Raw genomic sequence first — 18,086 nt, 5'->3', positions numbered from 1 at the left:
ATGAATCATTTTTAAACTTACATTTTTTAGTAATAATAGCAGTCAAAGTATCAGTATTAACTCAACTGTAATTATAATTTTTTAAGAATTTTACAACAACAAAGTTATACTTCTTCCATGAATAACTTACCAGTCATGAGTATTTTAAAACAGAAGTACACTTGGATTTATAGTGGTGATTTTTCTCTTTGCAGTCACAGTTTGGAACACCCACTAGGAAGTATGGAATATTCTTAACAATGCTACTGCCTGAGCATCGGAATTATCCCATGTATGTTGAGATTGTAACGACGGCCAAAGTACAAGATCTGATTGGACTTGTTTGTTGGAAGGTCTCGGAAAAATTCAAATCTTATAAGTTAAAGTATAAGTTTTGTTTATATGTAGGAATAGTTACTCTCTTTTACAGTGATGTACTGTGATGCTGTTGTGGTAGGAATTTTATATGAAGGGCTCGGGTGACATTTTGGTCACTTTTGAGCTACAAAGTAAAATATGCCATCCTTCAATTTTCGACTGAAATTGCCATGTCATACAATTTGCATTGGACTCAGCGAAGCCTTCTGAAGTTGGTAAATATTATACAACACAAAAACAATTTATCTGCAGGATAGCTTGTAATGAGCTTTTATTCTTAATGAACTCGGAAATACCCAAAATGTCGCTTACCATGTTTTACACCCGAGCCGTTCATATATCTTTTGATTGTATTGCAGTTGAAACTTAAGGCATTTATAATAATAGTAATTCTTTACAACATTTGTCCTTAATACTTCTTTTACAATGGACCCCCTTAAGGTATATTTTGGTGTTAAAGACTTTAGCCAGGGCTGAAGTAATTTTGATATCCTAAAGTACATCAAATATTTATTGAAAGTCACTTGTGAAGTGTACTTTATTACAAATGTACATTGTATTTTTTGCAATAATCATTAATTTTTTTGTAATAGTAATAATGACACTGGTCGACATGGGTTTCGATGTCTCGCAGATGACTGTTTGTGAATAATTTCAGCATGCTGAATCCAAAATCGAAATCAATTTTTACCCATCATGTCCAGTTTTGATTGATTGATTGATTGATTTGGTAAGTCCACTTTATGCACATTAAGGCTAATCAGGACTGGACCTACAGTTTAAAGTGGGATCCGAAACACTATGTGCCTCCACCACGTCGTTTTTTTTTTTTCTTCCTGGAAAACAGCAATATATTAACTGCTTTCATTTCACAATAAAATGTGTAGTTCCACTATTTCCCCAATGGACGGCTCTGTTTAGATGGTGGTAAAATATTGATTTTCTAACATACATATCCTTCAATTTTGAACCCTAAAAGGGTAGAATTGTATGCTTTTAATCCACATTCCACCTGCACATGACTGTACGGACTTTGAATACGTAGTTTTATTTTTGAAATCCCTCATGAAAATTTCCTTCACGAAATGGTGGGTTACGTGAAAATAAATCCTGACCTGGGGAAAAAATCGGTCATTTCCATGATCAGAATTCAAAATACTTCCAGAAACACCTATAGATTTGAAAACATCTCAACTTTCTCCTCAAAATGTCGACCAGTGTGACAATAAATGATGACCTATTGCTTAATGGAAAGGCCGATGCTGTATTTCACTCACAAGTCTCATTATATCATGAGTAGGGTTAGGATTTTCATGACAGCATATTTTTTTTTGGTAAGGGTGATGTGTTCCCTAAATATATACAAATTCATATTATGAAAAAACTAATTAAATGAAGGTGCTTTTTAAGGTCATATTTAGGCATGTTTGGCCATTTCTACCTGATGGAGCATATTTTGATATATTTTTGGTCATATTCAGCATATTTTCGGATTTTCAAGGAATATACAGCCATTTTCGAAGTGGATTCATTGTTATTCCCATGTTCACTCAAGTTGTTGAATTTTTTACAATTATACATCAGTTTATTTCCTGAAAAATGGTAAAAAACAGTCTCCTTATCTAATGGAATGAGATCAGAATATGGACTTTGGCCTCATAAAGTGAACTAGAATAGTACGTGAAAATATCTAAGCATGTGTTAAATATTGATGTTTGAAACAGTTCAGTTGTAAGGGCATATTTTTCAAATTATAGTGCATATTTTTTAGGTCATGAAAATCCTCACCCTAATCGTGAGTAATACAGATGGACTGTAGCATATGGGCAATCTTGAAATGTGGATTTTATATTGATAAATTATGTACATATTATAAACAACTTCAAATGTTGATGAAAATATTTTCATGATTTTATCTCTGTGTATGCCGTGTAACACATTTAACCACCGAATTGGTTTATTCATATTGACAGTCCTCAAACATTCGCAACAAATATAAAAGTTTGTAGTACAGTAAAACCTCGTTAATCTGGACTAAAGGGGGGAATAAGTTGACCAGTTTAACAAAAGTCCGGATTAACTGAAATAACCTAAAAGAACAGTAGAAAGTGCATCAAAACTCCGTTTATAGCAAAAAAAAAAAGTTTATTATGGTGTATTTAAAGGGCATAGGTTTTTACGGCCATGTATTATAGTGACCAGAGTTTTACAAGAATATGCCGAGGGTATTCTTGTCAATGCAGCTTCTTCCCGAAAGTCTGCGGGAAACAGAATTTCATCAGTGGTTGACTGCCTTTCCTTTGGGAACTTAATTTCTCCCATGGATGTTGGATGTACGTATTGTTAGCCGTTATGGAGCAATATGACGAATGCTATTGTTGATTTCTAGCCACATTTAAAATGTTGCATTCTGCTTTTTATGCCTGTTTGGATTAAGCGAAGTCCGGCTTATTGGGGTCCAGATTAACAAGATTTTACTGTATTTCTTCAAGCCTTTGTGTACCTTTTGTGGACGCATGTTCCACACCCAGGAGGTCCACAGACTACAAGCTGAGATACACTGCTAAGAAAATTTGAAATCAACATGGGATGATACTCTTTTTTTTCTGTTTATTATTTTATGTGTAGACCTATGGAGAACCAAAACATATGGCATCAAGAATAAATAATGTTTATTTTCAGATGTTCTTATACTTTAGTACTTTAGTATTTAATTTCTTGTGTATCTCTGGAAGCAGATATTCATTTAAGTTATGTTTGTGACTATCTGCTTGTTTTGTGCATGTTGTTGGTCTGTGCTTCTCATTAATGTCATTATTGTATTACCTTTACAGGGAGAGTGTAAATCATTACAACTTGTGCATAGCTGAAGATGATGGGGAGTTTGATTGGGACTTTCCCGGCCTAGATCCTCGAGAAATTGTGGGAAAATTTGACTTCACTTTCTTAGCTCTAGTTGAAGAGAGGGAGGTTGAAATGGCAAAGAAATTTACGCCTATAACAGTTACTGTGTAAGTATGTATTTCAATATATTATACAGGGTTAGCCTAAACGAAATAGACACTTTCAAAGTTTTACAGAAAGAAGTTTTTAATTAATTTTTTTATTTTATTTATTTTACTTCACTTTTTGTGCCAGTTTTGGCTAATTTGCAAAGATGGGGATGAGTGATGATATGATGAAATTGATGAATAGACATCACAAACGTCTATGCCCAAGCCAGGATTCGATCCTGAAACCCCTGCAGTGTGATGTGCTAACCACTCCGCCATGGGGACCGGCAAGAGTTTTAATAATAGGGCTGAAATACATGGTTTGAAGAGTACATCCTGAAGTTTACATTCGTGAGTTACAAGTGTTCTATGTGTGACCCTTTTGTAACATGACATATATCAATGCGATACTCCAGTTCTCCTCTCCCAGGACTTTTCCCCTTGTACAGACAACCAGTTTCCTCAAATGTCTTGCTCCAATCGTAGATTGACTGCCTTGTGGGTGGTTTGTTTACCATGCCGTGTTCTAAAATGACGTTGCACAATAGTAACAGAATTTGCAAATTCAAGCATGCAGATAGCGTTCTCCACCTGGCTAGCAGCCATACTGCTCGACTTACGTCAAGGGTGCTCACGTGATGCTGACGTCACGAAGACAAAACAAAAGAGTGGAGGTCGTAAACTTGAAAACTTTATACAACAGTACTAAATGCTTTCTGATGTAACAAACAAATTTCAATTTATAAACTGTATTTCTTTTAGGCTAACCCTGTATTTGATCATAGTTAAAGTACTTTTAAATGTGTAAAAGTGAATTTCTTTAACATGTGCATTTTTTTTTCTTGTAATTCTGGCCATCTTCCATGACTAAGAAACAGGGCAATATGTTTGAATTCAGCATAAAGCATTGGATTTGTTTTAGGGCTGAGCCAATACCCTTACCGATACCAATACTTGAAAATTGCAAAAATTAAAATTTTATTCAAAATATTGATGAGCATTGGTGCGTAAATTTTCTTCTTCAATTATATGCATCAATTTACCATAGATTATTCATGAATTACATGAGACTATTAAAATATATATTATGTATTCACAAAATTATTTTTTCGTGCAAAAAAAAAAGTTTGATTTTGCATAATTTTCAGGATAATTAGACTCCTCAAATGTGTCGAGAAGCATTTTTGTGGATCCCGTAAAATACTAAAACGCCGGAACAGAAGATAAATTCCAACCGAACTTTCCGATACTGATACATCGGCATCGATTTCAGCTCAGCTCTAGTTTGTATACTTCATCATTCACACTTACCATTGCATCATTGAGTTTTAATATAAAGTCTGAAGTTCCTCACTGACGTGGAAAAATCAGAGACCTTCGTTACAGTCTTCAGAATACTGAAAAAGAAAGAGACTGGATTTTTCACATATTTGTAACTTCTAATTTGATACAACAAGTGTTTGTAATTCAAAAAAATACTTAAAATGCTTTTGTGGCAACTTGAGCCTTTGTTTCCTATTTCCACACTAAAAATATACTGTATCCCCATTTGATGTTATTTTCTAGGGTTCTCCACACAGTTTAAACATCTGGAAATCTCAGGGAATAGGAAAAGTAGTAACGGAAAATCCTGTTGCCTGCTTAAAAAGCACACTGTTGTATTATTTCTCTTAAAGCAGTCATCAGGTTTTTTATTTGGATATGCAAAATGTAAATTGGACCTGCTCTATGTAAATGCACTTGAATTTGATTGGAAGATTTGCTTTTCAACATGGTCCCAAAAAATCATGAGCAAAAAATACAGAAGTTTCTTGAAGCCTCTATTATTTTAAAGATTGGTTAGTTGATTTGGTGTTTCAAGTCCACTTTATTCACAGTAAAGATAATCGGGACTGGACCTACAGTTTAAAGTGGGATCCGAACCACTATGTGCCTGCACCGGATTTTAAAGATTGTTTTGATTCACATGCATATTACATAAGAATTACTGTTGTCAGTGATTTCTATTCACGTGCATATTACATAAGAATTACTGTTGTCATTGATTTCTATCATAACTTTTGTGCTTGTCGTCTTGATTCTTGAAAATGCATTGAATGCTGAAATGTCTATAGCAGTGGTTCTTTTTTGTTTCATGGTGCCCTTAGTATTTCAAGATTTTTCCACGGTGCCCAAGGCAGAATGTAGGCTTATCTAACACTTGCAGTTCTCAGTTTGTGCGGTAAGATTGCTTGCAATAAGTTAAAAAAAATAAACATATTTCAAATTCAAAAACATTTTATGTGTAAAAAGTACTAAAACCATATATAGTCTAACAAGTAAGTGCCATTTCAGTGAAAATATTGGAACACTTGACGGTGCCCCTGTAAGCCAGCCAGGGCACCACAGTGCACACTTTGGGAACCACTGGTCTATAGGTATCTCCTCTGATTTGAAAGAATATTTTAATCATAGTAAACATTTCTAGCCATCAAATCATGGTAGGACTTCATGATCCTCATGTATTTTCAGAGCTCATGTTCTTTATTAGCCTTCCTAGCTCATTTTAACCTTTTCCGAGAATGTTTCAGAGGATGTTCCCATTTCTTCATGACTCATTGGAATGTGTTATTAGAGGTGTAATAGAAAGATTCATCAATACATCGAGGACATTGCAAAACAAAAGCTTTAAGTCTAGGAACCAAGATTATAATTGGAGTTGATGCCAAAACTACCTTCAAAGTTACTGAAGTGTATAAAAAGAACAAGCTGAAGGTGTTTACTAGCTGCAGTTTTTTTTTTTGCATTCAACAACAGAGAAGATATAGTGTAGCTAATGCAATTCTCTGAAGTGCAGGCTGGTGAGATGTGCCAGTTGTTTATATCAAAGCAACCTTTTCAATGTCATCACAATGCTCTCAGCACATGAAATATGACTGAAATATGAGATGATATTGAAAATTTTTGGGCCTGGTGCTATCATCGGGTCAAAAACTCAACTTGGACCTATTGGCTGTCATCGCCGTCTAAGTAGCCCCTTCTGCATGCACACATTGGTCCAAGTGAATCTGCCATTTTTTAAATGTATCCTGAAAAGACATAAGTCAATGCATTCACCCACCTGTGTGAAATTTTGTATACCAAATCCCAAGATAAGCAAGCACTGCCATTTAATGTTACATCGCCAGGCAGCAGTAGTCTCAATAATTCTCAATAGCACCTCGTAAAGTATTGTCAGTTCAAGACATTGTTAGAAAAATGCACCTTGAAAAGGAATTGAATTATCCAAAAGTGATGAAAAGGATTCTTAGTTACAAATGGCGTTAAGATTAAGGCAGTGGTGGCTGGCCAAGTGCAACAAGTGCAGATGTTTTCACCTAATTTTCAAATTAATATTGACATTTTTCATTTTCTTGTTAAATTAAACTATTTCCCAGCAGAATGCACACGATACTACTCAAATAATACGCCGCTCATCGCTAGGCACGTGAAGAGTTCGTTGTAGCATAAACAAACCAAGAGCAGACGCCACCAAGTTACCGAAGACTTTAGCCGGTTGTCATGGCAACGGTGACATCACCTAGCATTGGAATGGAATGGGTGTCGCCATCTAGGTGCAGCAGTTCTTTCGTCGACAGAAAACATTGCATCCAGTGGTTGTGGCAAAATCGTTGCATTCTCGCCAGATCTTGTTCCACGTGTGTGTTTCGCGTTTCCTACCGTGTGTTGTGTTCATGTGTTGAGCTGTGGTTCGTACAATGAACCCAGTAAATGACTTAGTGTGCAATTTGTTGCAGACACCATTTTCCAGATGGACGGATGAAGACAAAAAAGACGTTTTAATTTGTGGGGGCCCACTGACACTTACTATTTGTTTTTCATTGCCTATAAATGTACTTCTTCACCTCTTATTTTAGGCACGAGCTGCTACTGGATTAAGGACAATTTCTCTGAGCCATGTGGCAATATTAATTAAGTTTTAATTTCATCGAATGGTGATGGGTATGAGGAAAGTGATTTTTCAAATAGCAAGGAAGTTTAGTACAAAATTTATGTAGCTGTTTGTGAAATTTATGATGGTAGAAGGAAGTGATAAATCATGGAAGTAAACAAAAATATGATCCAAAGTGTTAAATGTGAAATTGAATGCGTCAAAATCATAACTGTATACATAACATTTTGTGTATTCTGGGAAAAACTGTTTTTAAGTCTTTGAATGCTTATAAAAAGTTATAGTTTGCATTAAATAAAAAATGAAAAATATGCAGTTCACTTGATGGTACATATTTTAATACTATCTCCGTTTTAATGGATATGTTAACTTACACCAAGGCTACATCACCAGAATACAGCACAATCCACCCAAGTCCTGTAGTTCTAATGGCTTTAAGATAAAGTATCTGTGTGTGGTGTCCAGACATCCAAAAGAAGTCGAATACACCATAATGCATTTCCTACACTAATACAGTTGAACCTGAGTTATATGTATGTCAAGGTGAAGAGTAAATAATATGCATAACTGAGAATTAAATCAGATTTAGATACCATGTCATATCATTATTAAAATACTGTAATTGTATCTTGAGGATCAAGATATGCTACAGGCTATTTCTGTCAAAAGTGATAAATTAACGAATCTAAAAGTTAGATACTTAAGTTTTATGTGAATTAACGTCCACTTCCCATATGAATTTTACTTTCTGGTCAAACATGTAACATTTGCTTTTTCTGTTTTCCACAGCCGAACAGTAGCAACTGAAAATGTTCACTGAAGAAACCGTTCTGTTTTTATTATGGAACACAACAAGTGTCAGGTATCGGCATCTTTTTAAAGTGTGTAGTTTCATAATGCGATTGAGTAAAAAAGAAAATGCATATCAGGTTCTTAACAACTGCAGCACATCTTCCTCCTCTGATTTCATGCCTCTCCTTGCCTTCTTCCTTGCAACTTGAGACCGATTGCCGCCATGCCCTCGTATCTTGTTTCATACTTGAAAATCGCCTTGTGTTTTTGTAACTACAAGAAATATATACTTTTGTAGATTGATTACATTCAAATCAACTGCATTTTATGAAAATTAGTATGTATAACCCAGAATTACATATAAACGCATTATGTACAAATAAGGCTCAATTTACACGTTTTTAAATTATATTTTGCCAGGACCTTCAGTTATTTACATGTAAAACAGAATTACGCAGAATTGAGTTACATATAAAGCAGTCTCAACTATATATAACAACAAATGTAATATACATTTGCAAAAGTTACAAACAAAATTATTTCTTGAATAGATTTTGTGAATTACATTTCGAATTATCTTTCCAGGCATTTGCAAGATGGGAAGAGAGAAGTATACGATGCTCCCAGCCATGATGTGACATTTAAAGAAGTACTAGATGTGGTTTTATTGAAGAGAAGAGCTGTTTGAAAAGACAAAGGTAAGAATAGGCATCATGGCACTTATCTGTGAATATTTTAAAAACCAAGTACATAGGTAGGTCATGTTTACATACTGATAATGTGCTGATTCCTCACAATTAAATACAAACTAAAGGTTAAAAGATAGAGTATTGCGTGGTTTTAGTATGTGTATTTTACATTATTTTTTAGAAAGTGTCTTTCCTATACCATTTTAACCTAAATCCTCAACCATCACTTTCTCGACGAGGAACCATGTCAGGTGTCTGAAAACATCATTTCAACCTGAAGAAGGAGGTAGTATAACCTTCGAAACATAGTTTGATAAATCTCATGCTCACAGATGTAAGTTACTGATTTTTAATCTTTTAACCTTTAGTTTGTAGGTCATGTTTGGTATATAGTAGTGAAATGCAGATTTGTGTGTCTTTGTATCATAAGTTATTGGGGCTTTTACAATTTTTTCAGGACAGTAGAACTCTGCAGCACAACAGCCTGATGAGGGAAGAGGCCTGTCAGGGAGCTTTCCGTTGGGTGCTGTGTGGTCAGCACATTTAGTCTCATTATTACAGTTTTCTGGCTTTCAAGGCTGGACTATGCTCCTATTGCTTTCAAGTAGATCCTCAGTTGTTCTCCAGCATCAACATTTTGAGTTTCCACGTGGTTTGATGGATTGAATTTATAATTTTGGGTGCATCGGCACTTAGGCTATTTTCACGTCACATTATACGGGGACCAGCCCCTTCATCATCATCCTTAGCCGTTTCCTGCCTCTGGCTGGGTCGGCATATAAGTCAAGCTTCTCCACTTTTTCCTGGTCTTCCACCACTCCTCTTTTTCCATGGTGTTCCGATCTTGTCCTCTTCTCCTAACACTCTCCACTATCTGTTCTTTCCACCGACATCTTGGTCTCCCCTTTGGCCTTATTCCCACTCCTTGTGCATTGTAAACTCTTACTGGTAGTCTTTATGCATCAATCCTCTTCATGTGTCCGAACCATCTTGTCTGTGCCTGATCTATCCACCCTACAGAGAATTATACTGGCCATAGGTCCAAATGCCAGAGCCTCGTTTGTCTGTAAAACGCAGTCCAATGTGTACTACTTGTAACTGAGAGTTTCCAGTTGCACTAAAGGCAAGAGTGCTAACGATTTGGCTAAGTGGTAGCTCATAATTAAATAGTGTACTTCTGTTATTTTGTAGCCCTCAACTTATCTGGTGTTATTGTTTCAGGACTAAAGTACACTTTGGAAGAGAAGCATGTTCCTGGAGTCTCTCTTAATCTAGATAAAAAATTGTCGGAATTTGATGATTTGGTATTCTGTATGGTTCGTTTGTACAGTAAGTGTCATCTGTGCATTTATTATTAGTGCATGATCTTAATTTCTAAAAAGCTGTAGTATAGTATTTATTTATAAGATGGAATATACAAGAATATGTAGAGCTACAGTCAATCCATTTTCTATAATGGTGGCACAGTTAGTTGGTGAGCGCACAGATCGTGTGCATTTAACTGTAATGAAACTTTTACTTCTTCAGTAAAAATTCCTGTGACATTCAAGACCCTGTATTATAAATCAGAAATTTCAATTCTCCCGTGTACCACAGTTCCTTTCCATTTTTATGTGAACTCCAGAAACAGGCACATATCTAGAAATATATTTCGGGGGAGGGGGGATCCAAACCAAGTTTCTCCAAATAATAATAATGTTTAAATTAAAATAATTATAATAATTCATATATTTTTATTACATGAATAGATAAAAATACTGTATTCATCTAGCTTACATGTAGTTGAAGTTGGCAAAATTTGTAACAGAAAAAAACATCTACCCTGGCAAGGATATTAATGTCAAATGGATAAAGAATTGAATATTTATTGAATGTCAAAAAAGGATGTCAGATCCAGTTGACAAAAAGTAAAGTTCCTGGTAATATTTTATGCATGTTATTATAAGTAGTAATACATTTTGCATAAATCTTTTGTATGTCCTATGATCTCAATATAATCTTGCCTTCCAATAAGTTTGGTGGAAATAAATAACTTTGATTAAACAAGAAGTATATTTTCTTTATTTAATTTTAATTATATTATTATTTCATTATTTAATTTTAGTACTTAGTAAGTCTTTCACTTCCCTAAATATGTCTTTGTCCAGAAACTGTTAATTGTAGGAAATTATCATTGACAATGTACAGTAACACATTTAGATCACAATTTTTCAACTACTTCTTAACCGCTAAGTATTGGATGAATGTAGAATCAGGTCTGTGTAAAATATGAGCTTTTAGATTAAGCAATGGTTGCTTTTTTGTTTATTATTCTGAATTTACAGGTAAACGACATGATTTGCAATGAAAGGTCAAATGTCAGTAATGGAAGCTCCCTTATATCAGTCATATCGAGTTTATATACTAAATAAAGTGAGAGCTAAAACAGAAATACACTTATGTAAGTGAAATTAATTAATATAATAGATTATAATTATAGCCATGCATATATTGTTTTTGATGATAACACGAAATGTGAAATAACACATTGTAATGTTAATTTTTCATGTTTATAAAAGTTGTGAAGTGCATTTTCCTACCCTGTTTTGTCACGAAATGATACAAAATTGCGAAATAGACTCCTAAACACGAAATTTAGAGTTTATTTACGGATGTGACACTTTCTGAAGTTTGAATTATCCTGCGAGTTATGCAATTCACGGGAAATTGTATAATCCTGCTGGAAATATTTGAGAAGCAAGAATGGACCCCTTGGTACAGGAATAAACTTAATACTCTGGTAAGTACATAAATGTGCTATTAGAAGGTGTATGTTTATTTTGGGTAATAAGTGCAGTTTTTAAACCAAATTTAGGATTATATTCACAATTTTAAAACCAAAATATCATTTTATATACTGCTTTTCATCCGATTTTTCACCACTAAAACACCGAAATTTTGCTTTTTTATTTTACCAAAAAATTGTGCCTCTCATTTGAATCTAAACAAAAGGAAGAAATGTTAGTTTCATGTTAACGGTTTGCCTCCTATGACTTTTAGTGAATTTTATAACTTTTTACAATTTTAAACCTTTTTACCAATTTGTCATTGTGTTCCCAGATTAAATATGTTATTGGATTGTTACAATAATGTATGTAGTTAGAGAAGAAGCTACTAATACATTTTTTAAATCTGGCAATTTTATGGTGGTCTAACCTCCATGCATGGAGACATAAGTTCGAGTCCCATGGTGAGTGATCTAAGGTGGGGAATTTTCCCGAGCCTTGCCCCTGCATAAACTGATTCTGGAGTTCATTCAGCCTCTAATACACAGGGAAATAAAGTTGCTTGGAGTATGGTACTGATTACATCACCTTAAAAAAAATAAAAAAGTTGCCGGGATTGTGAAATATGTGGGGCTCCACTTCCCACAGGGAGTCTTACCTTACCTTGTATGGCATCTGATGCTCCATCATACCCAGAACACCATGGCAAAATTATCTCTCTCCAAAGTGAATTTATGTCGTCACTATTTCAGTGTTATAATTATCTCATAAGTAAAGTTGAATGGATGCTAATAAATCAATCAATCAATCAATCAATCAATCAATCAACATGGTGTCCTAAAGTCCTGTACAATCAAACATAACGGAAACCACATAACATAGAGAAGGGTGTTTTTTTGCAAAATGTTCTGCAGCTCAAAAAAAAAAAAAAATTGTACGTCAGTGTACTTCAAGGTGTGCCCTTCTGGTTACCCTCAGGATGTCAAGGCGATATTTCACTTCCACCCATAGGCACCCAGTTTGCATTCAGTTGTGCAGTGTTTCCAGAGTATTCTTAGATTTTTATATGCAGTATGCAAAGCGACGTGGCAACACTGGTGGCTGTTTGGCAAAGTAGCATCCCAACAACAGCACTCCATTCCGACATGTCATATAATTCAGGGAAGTATTTCACCACCTTTGGCTGCTAACAAACCCCACAAGGCAACTAACTAACTCTCTAGCCTTCTTAAACCTGAAGGTTTATGGCTGCAGCAACACAAGCCTTCCATCTGTCCCTACCCTGGGAAAGATCAATCCAATCTTTTTCATACATACAAATTTCATTTAGGTCCATCTCAACGTTATCCCTCCATCTTCGTCTTGGCCTTCCTACAGGTCTCTTACCATCAGGTTTCCCAACAAGAATCCTGTAAACCACAAGATAACTAAGGCCGAATTAAATGACCTAATCAGGGACTTAGAACTTCAAACTTCCCACAAAAAAAGCCAAATTGTTTGCCTTATGGCTGCAACAATGGAATCGTGTGGTGGATGATGAATGTCTTAAAGCAATTGTGCTGTACAACTGTAATGTTCTACCTTCAGTTCCTTTTGTCCATGTAGTTGGTATTAAGTAAACTTATGAAAAAATGAAAAATTATTTCGGTGATGGCGAGTGAACTGCATGCAATGCATTTCGACAAGTGTGTCATGGTTTTCTGGGGCACACGAGAGCAAAGAACTATGAACAACTCATGGAGAATCTTCTGACGTCTTACGAGAAGACTGAGTGGGAATTCAACATTCACAGTATTACTTAATTACATTTTTTTCTTACTGCTTTGCTGTTAGTGGGTTTTACTGTTCAAGGGATCTATTTCAGTAAAGAAAGGGTACTTTGTCCTGTACAACAGAAAACATTCTTGTCGAGAATTCAGTAACCTTTTTTTAAAAAAGTTGCATGCAGGATTTTGTGTGTATGTGTGAGGGGGGGGGCAGTGTTTAAAGTGGAGGAAACACTGAGTTATGCTTTCTCCCAGTTAAGAGAATTATCATAAAACATCACCAGCACTAAGTTAATTTGCATAGACGCTTACTCTGTCTTTCACTGCACCCTCACATCTATGTTTTCATGCTATAATTTGAAAATTTGAATTGTATTGATTCTTCCCAGATATCTCGGGGGGGGGGCAAGTGTCCCCCTGGCCTCCTTTTACCACACTCTTATATTTATCAAGTTTTGCTCACATTGCTTATGATTAATTGCTATATAATATGAATTATGGTTATCTTTAAAATAAGAGCCAGTACATTGCTTATGGCTAATATGAATGAAGACAGTGGATCTTCGAAATTAATAGGATTTAACTATTAAATTGTTCAACGCAGGAGTGCGAAATTTTCTAAATTTCACGTAAGTAGAAAATGAAGTCCAAATTTGTGTTCAGGTCAATTTCAGTGAATAACAGCTACTTTCCTTTCTGTAACGGGAAAAAAGTGAAAATTTGTAGAACAGTGTTATTAGTATCATATGCTACTGTTAACATAAAGGTTTATTCAAAAAGGAGCAATTACAAATTTTTATTGTGGACATATAGTAAAAGATACAAGCATGTGTTACGTGTGACTGGAGAGAATAAGAATCAAAGTTTTAATAAACCATGTAGAATTTCTGTTGCATCCTGCTTGGCAGCGCTGGAGGCAGTGAAAGCAATATGGCGACTCCCCAGGAGTTCTGGGATGCTGGATTGGAAGACGTCGCCATGACCTTGTGCATTGTTAGTGACCACCCATGTGTCCCCACATCACCCGTGTGGTTTTTATTCATAAAAGACCCTGTTTACTTCCTACGTCTACCTGAAAGAGTGTAATTATTTCGGCTGTGAAGTCGAACCATGTGGAACAAAATGGATTATTGTTGTGACGTTTGCCGTATTGCACACGGTGCTCATATTGAGTGAAAAAATGTTGATTTTTACACTCTCTTGTGATGCATAGCACATGTTTGTATCTTTCACCGTGTGTCCACAATAAATATTTGCAATCTGTTCTTTCATTTTTAATAAAACTGTACTTTGTACATATTTCTTATTCGTTACAAAGAACTAAATGTATTACTTCACTTCATTCTAACAGGTATTTCTGGTGAAAAGGTTGAGATAGATCCCATTCAACAAAAAAGTAGGTGCTAAGTTTTGGGCACGGCATAAAGCAGCAACGTACGACATGGATTGTGTGGCTGCTTGTGATCTGACAGACACGAAGTATGCAAAACGTGCTCAGTTCCGTCTGGTGTATCACACCGAGCACAGCTACAAACATCATGATTTTGAGGCTGATAGTGAAATAGCGCATGAAATAGTGCAGAAAGTTAACCACATTCTTGAACTTTGGTCCAGTGCGATTCGTAACGAGTACTTGTCTTTAAGGGAGAGGAAATTGCACAGACGCAGCAGCTTTCACTTGGGGCCCAGATGATTAATAGCGAATATTTTTGATAAGCATATCACAGGGTTTTATAAATTCATATCTGGCTGCATGATTGTGAACAAAAACATTTCTGAAGAATATCTGTGAGTTGCGTTGAAGCAGTTTACATTGAACTACGAGAAAAAGAAGGGAAAAAAAGAGCTGATTTAATCAGTTTTGTAACAGCTTTAATTCTATTTGTAAAAAAAGTCATGTTGTGATTTAAATTATTTATACCAGTGAGCAAAGCTTTAAGAGATACTGTTGTTTTTGTATTAACATAAGGATTGTACATTTTTTATTATTCTTTGTGTGTAATTTTAAGAATGTGAAGTATTTCTAAGATGTTTAAGTATTTCAATAAAAGGTGACATTTATTTAAAGTTATGTATACGTGTCAGAGAAACGCATTTTGTATGTATTGTATTTGTACAGACTTGATAGAAAATAGCAATGAGAGACTGAATCTAGTATTGCAAGAGGAATTCTGCATTAAACTAAATATTTTCTGTCTTGCAAAAAAAAAAAATATATATCGAAAAATGATCTGCCCTATTAACTGTTAAAAAAAATTGGGTATGTGCCTTCAACATTATGTATCTAGTTCATCAAATGTTGGTACACCAGTATTATATTTAAATAAATGAATTTTAAAAATGTGGAATTTTTACTGGATATTTTCTTTTTTGCATATACTTACACCCACATGCACATGCGTAATTACATACAGGGTGTCACCATGTAATTGTGATTATTGGTATGGATGGTGATACTGAGGTACATATACATATGTTTTCTTGCTCTGTGAACATGTGGTCATGCTGCAAAATATGAACTTCTTATTTCTCTACATATTTTTGCATAGTTATGTACGAGGGTTGGGGTGCATAAGTCATGGCAACTATTTTTTTTTCATGAGAATGAAGGACCGGCACAAAAATGTGAAATATACACATGGAAGAGGACACTTTATGGAATTGAACAATGAACAAAGCAGGTCATGTGTGCCAGGGGTTAGTAGGGAAGTGCCAAAAAAATAAATTAATTAAGTTTCGTTCTACATGCATGTATTAGTCACAAGGCTACAGTACAGAGTACCCAGAGTGTGCACAACAAGCTGCCAACAATGTGGGAGAAGGTTTCGGACTGAGAGGAAATTGCCATCACCATGAAACGTGACATATCCCGACTCTCACCTGATGAGGCAGATGGTATTTGGCACATCCCACATGTGGGAAACCTCTTCCACATTGTTGACAGCCTGTTGATGATCTGGGGAAATATTTTGAGAGTTCATAGGGTGCTTTGTTTGAGCCTTTTTTGTTCTTGTACTGATAATGTATCACTGTGACTAATACACGCATGTAGAACTAAACTTTTTTAATTTTTTTTTTTCTTGTACATCACTACTAACCCCCTGTGCCATGATTTATGCCCCAACCCACGTACTCATACAAATATTTATATACAGTATTTACTCATATTATAATGCACACTTTTCCAAAATTTTTGCCCCCGGAAACTGTGGTGCATATTACGCAAGGAATAATTCCGACAGCCAACATGAAACCGTACAGGGTCATTCCATGATTTTGTGACACTTGCATTGATTTTTCATTTATAAGAAACGCTTTCATGTTATACATCGTAAAGCTTAAATTCTGCAGTTTCTGACTATGATAACAATATTCCATTCAAGATTGTGATACTACTGCCCAATGCAGTTTAAATAAGTTCATCACAAAATTCAGGAAAGTTCTGATTTTTATGGTACTTAGAATGAAAGAAAAGATAAGGAAAAAGGAATAATAATTAAAATGTATTACTGGCCAAATAATATGATATATATGGAGTGTGTAAATGCCTTAATGGAAGAAATCTTGTGCTGCTAACTGCTACTTTGAGGGTCCTGAATGGGCCTTGTACAAATGTTATGTTAATCATGGAAAAAGTATATATTTTGAAGATTTTTTTTTTTTTTTTAGAAAAAGTAGTACCATTCTGGTAGAATTAGAGCATGCACATGGGATGCGTATCAGTGGTATTTGTTGGGCGGGAAATAATAGAAAATAACTTCCTGAGCACTGCAAATTCATAAGGTAATTTTGATCTTGCTTTCCACTATTACAGAATAAACAAGGTGGTTAAAGCGTGAAAGCTTTGGGATGCTAAACACACGGAGGAGGTACAGGGGATGGACAAAAATATGGGAACACCTGCAGAAATGCACAATACATTTATTAATATCGAGTAGGACCACCTTTGGCACGCAGAACGGCCTGCAGTCGACGTGGAATGGACAAATACAGGTCGCGTATGGTTGTTAAAGGGATGTTGTACCTTTCTTCCTCCAAAGCAGCTGCAAGTTGTTGTAGAGACGATGGTGGTGGGTAGCGGGCTCGCACCTTGGTCTCCAAAACCGACCACAGGGGTTCAATAATATTGAGGTCTGGCAATTGTGGAGGCCATGGCAGATGTGACACTTCATCTTCGTGCTCATCAAACCAGTCCTGGACGATATGAGCTGTATGAAGAGGGGCTCTGTCATCTTGAAACACGGCATCACCATCTGGGAACAAAGTTTGCACCATGGGATGCAGCTGGTCACTCAAAATGGTTACGTAATCCCTGGCAGTGACATGTCCATGCAGGGTGATGATGGGTCAGGCAGAATACCAGGAGATGGTTGCCCAAATCATCACTGAACCACTGCCATGCTTCACTCTCGGTAACAGACAGTCTGTATTGTACGCTTGTGCTCGCGTTCTCCACACGTACACTCAGCCAGCAGTTTGAAACAATGTAAAGGATAACCCATCCGACCAGATTACAGTCTTACACTGCTCCATTGTCCAGTTTTTATGGGCGTTGCACCACTGTCTCCGTCTAGCAGCATGGTCAACAGTCACGAGTGCTTTGGGAATTCCAGATCTGCCATGAATACCCTGCTTGTGGAGTTCTCTTCTGACTGTTTTGACGCTAACAGGGTTTGTAAGCACTGTATTCAGCTCAGCAGTGACTTTTGGTGCCGTGCTGATATTCTGCTTGGTCACAATCCTACCCAATGTGCGTCTGTCTCTGTCACGCAACACACACTTGCATCCAGGCT

General features: G+C 35.8%; 1 protein-coding gene across 2 annotated transcripts; it reads left to right on the top strand.

The window, feature by feature from the left end:
- Positions 1 to 246: 246 nt before the first annotated feature.
- LOC145980084 (target of rapamycin complex 2 subunit MAPKAP1-like) lies at positions 247 to 15,590 on the top strand. Of its 2 annotated transcripts, XM_083113081.1 has the most exons (6): positions 247 to 364; positions 3,192 to 3,368; positions 8,659 to 8,771; positions 9,984 to 10,091; positions 11,087 to 11,202; positions 14,645 to 15,590. In XM_083113081.1, exons 1-3 carry the CDS (start codon positions 270 to 272, stop codon positions 8,759 to 8,761), a joined length of 375 nt encoding a protein of 124 aa, XP_082969207.1. In that variant the 5' UTR covers positions 247 to 269; the 3' UTR covers positions 8,762 to 8,771; positions 9,984 to 10,091; positions 11,087 to 11,202; positions 14,645 to 15,590. The 2 variants fall into 2 exon arrangements, with proteins under 2 accessions (XP_082969207.1, XP_082969208.1); XM_083113082.1 differs by lacking the exons at positions 8,659 to 8,771; positions 9,984 to 10,091; positions 11,087 to 11,202; positions 14,645 to 15,590 and adding an exon at positions 5,498 to 5,570.
- Positions 15,591 to 18,086: the final 2,496 nt, after the last annotated feature.

Source organism: Lepisma saccharinum, chromosome 27 (genome assembly GCF_977018435.1).
Source record: "Lepisma saccharinum chromosome 27, izLepSacc3.1, whole genome shotgun sequence".
In the NCBI taxonomy this organism is placed as follows: domain Eukaryota; kingdom Metazoa; phylum Arthropoda; class Insecta; order Zygentoma; family Lepismatidae; genus Lepisma; species Lepisma saccharinum.
This window is presented reverse-complemented; position numbering and strand designations above follow the sequence as displayed.

What these genes read in the sequence shown, in the direction of transcription:
- LOC145980084 (XM_083113081.1), top strand. Translation starts at nt 270, where the DNA reads ATGTATGTTGAGATTGTAACGACGGCCAAAGTACAAGATCTGATTGGA. An exon ending in TTCAAATCTTATAAGTTAAA is followed by an intron (nt 365 to 3,191) that starts GTATAAGTTTTG and finishes TTACCTTTACAG; the next exon opens with GGAGAGTGTAAATCATTACA. An exon ending in ACGCCTATAACAGTTACTGT is followed by an intron (nt 3,369 to 8,658) that starts GTAAGTATGTAT and finishes TTATCTTTCCAG; the next exon opens with GCATTTGCAAGATGGGAAGA.